Source organism: Balearica regulorum, chromosome Z (assembly GCF_011004875.1).
Source record: "Balearica regulorum gibbericeps isolate bBalReg1 chromosome Z, bBalReg1.pri, whole genome shotgun sequence".
In the NCBI taxonomy this organism is placed as follows: Eukaryota; Metazoa; Chordata; class Aves; order Gruiformes; family Gruidae; genus Balearica; species Balearica regulorum.
Genome location: NC_046220.1, coordinates 70,733,910 through 70,743,533, shown reverse-complemented (window position 1 = coordinate 70,743,533; position 9,624 = coordinate 70,733,910). Strand labels below are relative to the sequence as shown.

General features: G+C 41.1%; 1 protein-coding gene and 1 long non-coding RNA gene across 3 annotated transcripts; one reads left to right on the top strand and one right to left on the bottom strand.

Moving 5' to 3' along the window:
• Positions 1-933: 933 nt before the first annotated feature.
• Positions 934-9,395, top strand: NIM1K (NIM1 serine/threonine protein kinase). 2 transcript variants are annotated; one of them, XM_010313012.2, is made up of 4 exons: positions 934-1,074; positions 1,632-1,870; positions 6,208-6,476; positions 8,537-9,395. In XM_010313012.2, exons 1-4 carry the CDS (start codon positions 1,004-1,006, stop codon positions 9,284-9,286), a joined length of 1,329 nt encoding a protein of 442 aa, XP_010311314.1. In that variant the 5' UTR covers positions 934-1,003; the 3' UTR covers positions 9,287-9,395. The 2 variants fall into 2 exon arrangements, with proteins under 2 accessions (XP_010311314.1, XP_075597433.1); XM_075741318.1 differs by having other exon boundaries at positions 955-1,074; positions 1,540-1,870.
• Positions 4,773-8,430, bottom strand: LOC142599611 (uncharacterized). Its single transcript, XR_012833190.1, has 2 exons — positions 6,824-8,430; positions 4,773-6,790 (listed from the first exon to the last, which is right to left on the bottom strand). It is a non-coding gene; the product is annotated as an uncharacterized LOC142599611 (long non-coding RNA).
• Positions 9,396-9,624: the final 229 nt, after the last annotated feature.

The following is a 9,624-nucleotide window of genomic DNA, read 5'->3' as shown; positions in this document are numbered from 1 at the left end:
GGCAAAGAGCGACTTCCCAGAGACTGGGTTTGTCACCTCGGCTTCTCTGTAGAAGCAGCCGAGAGCTTCTATGCCACTCCAATTCCCATTTAATGAAATCATGGCCAGCTGCCTTTTCTTTGCCCTACTGTGGTGCCTTTGGCCTTTCGTCCTCTTGCTCATGCAGGAGATTGCGGTTTAGAGGGCAGCTCCACCTGGCAGTGTCACATGCCCTCTTCTAGCATGGCACCTTAGGTGACTGTCTACCTTCCCTAAGCTCCAGGTATTGAGTTACTGGTCTAATTCTCTCCCCCTCAATCTGGTGAATCTGTACACGACGGCAGCGAGGTGTCTCCCACATTCGTCAGTCAGGTGGTGCTGCAGGCTGAGAGCAGGGGAGGTGAGCATTGCTACCGCCTGCGCTGTCTCAGAGCTTTCCGTGCCCAGCTCACCACCCTCAGGCATGTGGCTGCATGATTAGCAGTTTCTGATCAACTCCTATTTTTCAAGGTTAAAGAAGAAAGGTAAAGAAGAAAAAAATTCTGTACTGCTTTAAAGGTAAGTGATTGCTTGTGCATTTAGAATAAGGACTTCATCTATGCTGCCAAGCAAACAGTTAAATTGGTGAAATCGTATGTGGTGTGCTGTCATTTAGCGAAGCGTATGGCTGTTATGTAAAGGTTTTAATGACTTTCTTCATCTGTCTGCTTAGGCACACCATGCGTCTGGCAAAATTTTGAGAAGGCTCAAGGCGTTAAAGAAAGCTCATCTAAATAAAGGAGGGTTAACGTGACATTGCAGTTACTTAATCCTGTATTGTCCTGCCATGTGACTGCAGGGATACTGAGGCACAGCGTTTCTTTTGCCTAGTGCACAGATTATGCTTTTCCTGTCATTTTCCAGGATCAGTTGCTTTGTTAAACCTGCCATGGGAAGGAAACAGAGGGGCAACAAACTTTTTACAGCAAGGCTCCAAGGCACAGTGACATTTCCAAGGCACTGTGACAAGCTCACAGGCTGAAGAATGAATCAAAGTGAAACCCTACGTTCAGCTCTTGGACTGGTACCAGAATCAAGGAGAACTACGCTCTTAAGGTCAGCTATTCAAAATGAACTGGAATCATCTGGATTTATTCAGAGCAGTTAATCAGCTATTTGTTTGACCTTTATCAAGTTAGTTTTCAAAGTGGCAAGCTGAACCCTGAAAATTTGTGTCAAATGTTTTGCATGTGTCAAATGTACTGCATAGACACTGAGCAACTCGCCGCTTTCTTGCACGATGTTTACAGTTTTAATTGCAAAGCCTCTTTTACCTTGTAGATGAAGATCCTGACATGCTAAATCGGTTAGTGAGAGATGGATGTAAACAGCTTCCAGTTTTATCTCTGATTTTGAACAGAACTGCAATATGTAGATATGCCAGATTTGTTTTTTGAAGTAATTTCCAAACTAATCCTTGGACTTTCAGTAACCTGCTTTTTTTGCTGAGTTTGTCATGGAGTCCAGTATGTGCAGGAGTGCATATTCATACAGAAGGCTTTCATTTAAACTCCTTACCAGGATATGTTGTTCAATGGGGAAGTGATTACCCTGTAGACTATGACAACAGGATATGTGAATGGAGGAAGTCTTGGAAAACACCGCTATTCCAGGTGGCATCATGAGGACAGCGGAGAAGATGATGGACACCTGGAGTGCTACAGAGGAGAAGAAGAGAGCAGGCAGCATAGGCTGACCCCATTTGAGAAACTAATGCAGGATATGTCCCAGAATGAAAAAGTAGTGAAAGAATTAACCTTGGGAAAGAGAATCGGCTTCTATCGAGTCAGAGGAGAAATAGGAAGTGGGAATTTCTCGCAAGTGAAGCTTGGAATTCATTCCCTAACCAAAGGTAGGCACCATTGTGTGGGTCACCTGCAAGCTGAGCGCCTTAGTTCTGTACGTGCACAAATGGACCTCTTTGGGAAGAAAGGTGCTGTGTGAACCTTAAATACACACATAGTTTGTATGTGTCTTTTTTTGTTGTTGAGTGAATCTATACGCAGAGTCACAGATAAATGCTTTAAATGAACTAGAAACATTTTCTCTAGATGGCAGCTATTACAAGAAAAAATCATCTCTGCACTTCATGGAGTTAACACGTTTCATCCCATGGCTCAAACATGCCACACTTTGAAGCATGGTGTTGTGCCTCCCCTCCTACAACTCATCCTGTCCATCTGCCCTCTTCCCTGCCCCAGCTCATGGACTGCAGGGCTGTAGGTGGTGAACCCCTGGGGCAGCCTGGCTAGGCATGCTCCTGCCCGCAGAGTGAGCAAGGCTTCCTTTGTTTCATTGCAAATTTTACTAGTATGGACAAGGCTTTTATTTGGTCACAGTAATTTTGGTGAGAAATTTTATGCCTGCTTTACTAATTCATTTTCAGGTGGTTCATTACTGTAAAAAGCTGGGACAGGGCTATAGGTGTGCACTGAGCAGGTGCAAGGAAACAAGCTCTGGTACAGCCAACCCGGGGTTTGTGTTGAGTTGTCGATTATTTTTAAGTACAGAAAAGCACCCTATATGCTGCTTCTAGGAGAACTAGAAAGGCTGGGTAACTGCTGCAAACACTTCAGTTACAGGTATAACTAAACTGTCCTGTTTCTTCTGCCTCTAAGTGACTGACAATAATAGAAACTGTTCTTGTTTTCCCTCAGGGATGACTAGTTTTCCCCACATCTTTGTACACTACTATCATATTGTTTATTTCTCGTAGTCTTTCCTTTCTAATTTGATTGACTCTCCTTCCCTCCATCATCTTACAAGGGAGAGAATGAGATACGCCCCAAAGCCTTCATGCCATATTTTCTGTTGTCTTTTTCTCTAACCACCTCTTTCAGCCTAGACATCAGCCTAGCAAAGGTGTGAAAGCTTGCATTTATCCCTTGTGCACAGCAGCTGTTGTACTGGAAATCAAAGTGGGGAACTGATGGTATTTATTTTTTTCCAAATTTAAACCTGCCTATGCCTAATGGTTGCTTTAACTTGGTGTGGATTTTTGGTTGTTTCAGAAAAGCATCTGTTCTATTTGACCCACAGCAAGTTATTTCCTCTTCTATTCTTTGATTTTTTTTTTTCTTCTGGAGAAAACTGCCTTGTGCTTACTGCTGGAAGAAATGCTGTTCCTGTACTGAGAACAGGAGGAATGCTAATGAAAGGAAGTTATAAATTTGATGTGGATGAACCTTTTACCTGTTGAACTTACTTAGTAGACAGGTTGCTTTAGCATTTGCATAGAGGTGATTGAAAAATTTTGAACTTCAATGAATACAGTAAGCTTGGACAAACTAAATACCAAAACCGTAATTTTTTTTCTTGAAAATGTTCTTTTCCACCAGAAATTTCTCAAATTATTTTTCCTTGGTTTGTTAGTAACTTTTTTGGTTAAAATGTTCAATGGCAAGAAGTTCATTTCTCAGTACTAAGTTTGCCACTGTCATAAACATCTTCTGACTCATCTCTGCCTGTGAGCTTGTCAGTCCCCATAAAATACAGTATGTGGATAGGAGAATAGGAACATGCACATGCGTGCACACACATGCATGCATACACACACACCACCACCCACAAAGAGGATTCTGTTTTTTCCAGTAGATGCACATCATTGTGTTGGTATTGAAGTGATATTCCTGCACAGTAGTAATGAGTACATGTCTTTTTTTTGCTGATTATATAAATACAAAGGCTTCATTATTCATGGTGTTCGGGTCCCTGTGGTAGGGGGAAGTGTATGTTCAGCTCTTCAGTTACTGTCATAGTGTTTAGTTCTAAGTATGGTCTTTCTCCTTACACGTCACCCTACATTAAAAAAAGAAAACAATCTTGTCCTTTACTAAGATAAGCTTCTGTGACAATTACATGTGTGTGCTCTTCTATAGCCTTTGTGATCTGTTGCAACAGGATATGTGAAAAAAGTTTTCTAGAGGGAGAGACAAAAACCTGCAGGATCACACTGGATGAAGAACCTGTCTTCGTTGCTTAGAGGATGCAGGAAAATTTTTGGTGCTATGATGTGTATTTGCTTATTCAGGAGCATTACCCACTTTATTAACCTGAATTTTGGCAGAGATTTTCTCCAGAGTCCTGCAGAGTTCCTTGTTAAGGACTACTAGGTTCCTAAGCTCTGTGTAACCTTTATTTTACATACCTTCCACCTGACAAAGGTACTGTGAGAGCACAGAAAAATAGATGCAATTAAGAACAGCCAAAATTTACAGCTAGTAAAAAGCCAGTCTAATGTTGAACATCAATTGCAAAGGCAGGAATGTCCAGGCATCTAGTTTGCTTTTTTTTAAGCAATATTAACATAGGTTCTGTTTGTATTTTGTTTCCTTTTGCCATCATAGCATGCACCACTTCTTCCCGAAAATATTTAACCTTTTCCTAACTTCTTTTATTTAGATTTCAGCTAGCTCTTTTGAAACCTCAACATACACTGTATATAGTCAATCAAAATTTCTTGCTACTCAGTTTTAGTATTTTGGTAATTTTTTACCTGCTAAAATGTCCTTCTGTTCAGCACTTCTGCCATGCAAGGGTAATACAAGATTTGTAAACCAAACATTTTTTGGAAGTAGAGAGAACAAGTTTAAAAAGGGTTTTTTACACTTTAGGTGGGCTGCTTTTCTTTGCATATCATGCATATGCAACTGCAATAATGTAGATGTAAAGTGGCTTGGTCCTGATTTATGGTGGTGTGTGGCAAGGATCAGGCCCTTCAAGTTCTAAACCTTTTTTTTTTTTTCCCCCCCTCCCCCTTTCCTTTCAAAACTTTGCAGGAAAACTGTCCAGGAGGAATAGTAAATTCCAGCAAAAGGAAAGGGAAAGAATTTAACCTTGAAGATTTTTTTTTAAAGCCCAAATGCCCCCAACTTTTATAAATCAAGATGTGATGATGCAATTATATAATTAAGATTGTAAGAATTGTTATCCCTGTAGTATCTAAGCATTTAGTTGTGCAAACGTTACCTACTGCGAGCTAATGCTCTTTCCTCTTGGTTTAGGTGATCAATGTGCTACCAACGTGACCAGGGGTTTAGTCTTTCACCCCTAGGTCAGCAGTCAGAGCTCTGCCAGGATCAGTGTCGCGTGCTGTTATCATCCAATAGCCACGTTTCCTCCCGATTCACCACGCCACCATCAGCACCAGGCAGGAGTAGGTACCTGCTTTCCTAAGGGGCTCACTAGAAAGCACAGAACAGGTCAGAGAGGAGCAGCGTGGGGATGACTGCCCTATGCTCAGCATTCATAGGGCTCCTCCTGAAAATAGGCACATCAAGGGATAATTCAGCACCTTTCACAGGAATCGCATTTGCTGCACTTGAGTAGGGGGATCAATTTATCCATGTATGTTACTAAGACTGGTAAATATACCAAACATGGAGTTTTCTTGATCTGTACAGATATGTGCATATGTATCCTTAACACTTCCTTTAGATATGTTGAAATACTAAACTTGAGTTAAGTAACTTTACAATATTAAGTAAAAACATTACTTTTCCTGTATTCTGTACAGTACCAAGAACTACTCATGCATGAACGTGGTGGAAAAACTGACACGGCTATCCTGAGAAAGACAAACCTCTACAACACTGATTTTGGTAACTAAGAATTTGTGGAGATATGGGAAAGAAGTTAGGGAAGAGTTCTTTAAGTCACACCCACTTAAAAACACCTCTCCATTATAAACTTGCAGGGTTATAGCCAGAGGCCCTAAATTATCCCCAGGTTCGTCTGTCTGCTCTGAAACCACCTAAATTTGACACCACCATTAGTCTGCAACTACCAGGCTCAGGCCTAGCTCACCTGAAGAGCACTGGGCTAACAATGCAAGAGGGAGGGCACACTTTACCAGCATGAGACACCAAAAGTAGATACTGTAACTGCGGCCATCAGACAAGCACTAGCCTGACAGCAGCAGAGCACACTATGACAGCAGATAATTTGATTAGTCGTTGCAATGCTCTACCAGCCTCCAGCCACCTCAGCAGGGAGCAGGATGCTGTAAGACAGAAAGGAGCATGGGTGTGTGTGAAAGATTGCAGGGCTTAGCAGGCCTCTGCAGCTTAATTTATACTGATCAGAGGTGAAATCTTATTGCACTCCTATAACCAATCATCATTGTAAGTAAAGAGTATTACCATTTGTATCTATTCCGTTAACAACATGGAAACCCATTTTTCTTCTCAGAGAAAGTTGCAATTAAGATTTTGGACAAGACAAAACTAGACCGGAAGACTCAACGTTTGCTATCCCGTGAGATATCTAGCATGGAAAAACTGCACCACCCAAATATCATCAGACTGTATGAAGTGGTGGAGACGCTCTCAAAACTGCACCTGGTGATGGAGTATGCGGGAGGTGGAGAGCTTTTCACTAAAATCAGTACAGAAGGGAAGCTGCTGGAAACAGAGTGTAAAATAATCTTCTCCCAGATTGTGTCTGCTGTGAAACACATGGTAAGTTCCTCTTCTTCCACGGGCATGTTGCCCCTCACTACTCTGGCAGATTTTGTGGATGTATCTTTTGGTTTTCAACTAGTAGGTTTACTTTACTGAGATTTCAGGCCCACACTTCTGAAGAGCAAAACACCTAGGGAAGACCTGTCTTAAAGGTATCTGAGAGAGCTTTCACATCCAACTCAAGTTAGTGCCTCTCTTTTTGGGAGGAGACTGAACTGGGAACACCTGGTGGGTGGAACCATCCCTTTAGCAACAGTGTTCTTCTAGTCTGCTTTAAGTTGCCATAGGCACCAGCTAACAAAGCTTCATTTCTTCCCTCCAGCTATTTCAAAACATAGGAACACTCACTCTTCTGCTAGAAGAAAGCGTTCCAGAGAAGAGGCTTGTTAGTTGTTGCAAACATCCAGCTTGCTTAATAATGAATGTGGGAGACTGGCACTTATGACAGTTAATTCCTGGTCCTTGCTTTGGCACAAATCTGTGAGGTTAACAACCAGCAAATCCCTTCCCCTTGCTGGTCTTCAGTATTGCAACTGGATTTAGGATGATGCTATTTGTGTAGAGCCCAAAGCGTCTTCTAAAGGCAGAAAAGGAGCAATTACCTACTTCAGTACCATCTCCTCTGAACTTTGCATAGTAACTGTAGCTACTTCAAACAACAGCATAAAATCATGGAAAGACTGTTCTGCAAGTTTGAGAAGTAATAGTTTTTGTTAAACTTGGCTCAGGGTGCCCTCCGGTGGCTCATAGTCTCCTGCCACATAATAGCGTCAGGCAGTCAAAAGTAAGGATGTTCCCAGGTCAGACATCCAGAAACTGCATTGCAAACTGCTCATGGCATATACAAAGAATATGCATTTTTCATATATTTTGACAAAATGATCCTGTGTCCTGTAAGTGATGGATTAGCTTCAATGCCTTTTCCACAGGACAGGTACTTGGCAGCTACTGGAACTTACCTGACATTTCAACATCGCATCTATTTATTAGCATTAAACTCAGACTACCAAGCTGGCCAACCTCTTCCCTTGTACACACAGATTTCTGCAAAACATTTTACTTTTGCTAAGCCATCAAATCCAGGCTACTTAAATCCCATCTCACTGCTGCCAGTCCACATGAGGACATAAGGTCCCTGCTTGTTATCAATGGCAGTTTAAGTCTTACAATGCTGAAGGGTTTCCTTATTGCCTCCAGACACATGCACCTTGTTTTGTCAAAGGGTAGGGCAGAGAGTGCTCAAACACACCCATTCCTCCTAGTTACTTCAAAGATGACTCTAAATCCTTACCTAATCAAGACAGGTATATGGCCACTAAGCAGAGCAAACTCAGTTTGAGTCCTTGGCTACTACTGCCATTTCCGAGGGAAAAAGTACAAGTGACTATGTATTTATTTTAGATTTCTAAAACTAGAGGACACCACTGAACTTGCTGTCCTGCAACGACATGAAATACGAGTCACAAGTCCGTAGTCTTTTTCTCCTGCCACCACCAGTTCCTCATAGGACATTAGGTCACACAACAGAATTGTTGCAACTTACTTTATCTATGATTACATTCACTTGGTGAACTAAATGCTTTCACGTCATAAGTCCACAAGCTTACAATATAAACTAAAACAGAATTAGTTAAAAAGAAATTATTTTGTGTTACATTATTACAGAAACTGCAAAAGCAAGCATTCTGACAAAAATGCAGATTTTGCACATGCAGATACCAAGTCTTGTAGGATTAGCCATAATGCCAAATCTGCATTCATGTAAAAATCTGCTTCAGTAAATAGTTGATACTAGTTAGCAAGACACTGCTGTTCTTAAAAAAACCTGGCATCCTTCTTCCCAGCTTCTCCACCTATTGTTTTTGTATCAGTAGAGAATTAAGTTAAATTTGTTTAAATACTTTAACTTTTCAATTCTATTGCAATGTTTTGGTTTTTTTTACTTTGTCCAAGATAACTCCCTTTCTCCTGTGTGGTAATCAATTGATGACAATAGTTAGTCACTTGAGAACTTCCCTGTGAACAAGCTAATACCAAATTTTCCTCTTATTCTACAGCATGAGAATAATATCATTCACCGGGACTTGAAAGCAGAAAATGTCTTCTATACCAGTAACACCTGTGTTAAGGTGGGAGACTTTGGATTCAGCACAGTAAGTAAAAGAGATGAAACTTTAAATACTTTCTGTGGCTCTCCTCCTTATGCTGCCCCTGAACTCTTCCGAGATGAAAACTATGTTGGCATTTATGTGGACATCTGGGCACTGGGAATCCTGTTATACTTTATGACGACAGGTATCATGCCATTTCGGGCAGATACAGTGGCCAAACTGAAAAAGTGCATTCTTGAAGGCACATATAGTTTGCCTCCCTGCCTCTCAGAAACTTGCCAGAAACTGATAAAAGGAGTCCTTCAGCCAGTACCCACTGAACGATATTCTGTCAAACTTATCATGAACAGTGAATGGATGCAAGGAATACAGTACCCCAAACCTCTACAGCCATTTAAACTGGATCCAAAGTATTTATCAGAGATCAGTACACTGAAAGAGGAAGAAATTGAGGTGAAAAATATTCTGGAAGATCTGGGAATCACAGAAGACCACATTCAAAATAACCGAGGAAGAGACGCACGCAGCTCAATAACAGGGGTCTACAGAATTGTTTTGCACAAAGTACAGAAGAAAAGGGCACTTGAATGTGTTCCTATCATGTCCCATCCAGACCCCAAAGAACAAGACTTGAGGAGAGGAATCAGTTCTTACAGTGGGACGAAGCATACATCCAAGCTGTGTTCTATTTTATAAATTGCACTGTAGGATTTATACTCAGCACACTTAAAGAGTTTTATTAACTTTTCACAAGTTCTGGTGTGACAATTTTTGTAATTTTTGAATAAACCAAAAATGCCTCATCTCCTTTGCATTTCTCAAGGTGCAATGAAGCGCTCAAATACAGAGTTTGCATGCACTTGTTTGTCCCTCACTCCAGAGACAGGGCATAGCCAGTGCAAGAGCCCCACTAAGTGAAACAAGTAAGGTGACCTTTAAAGATCAAATAGTATTGCATTTAACGCACTTTGGATATTCTTAGTACAGGCATATAACAGCTAACTTCTTGAAAAGTTTTACCTTAGCTTGACAGA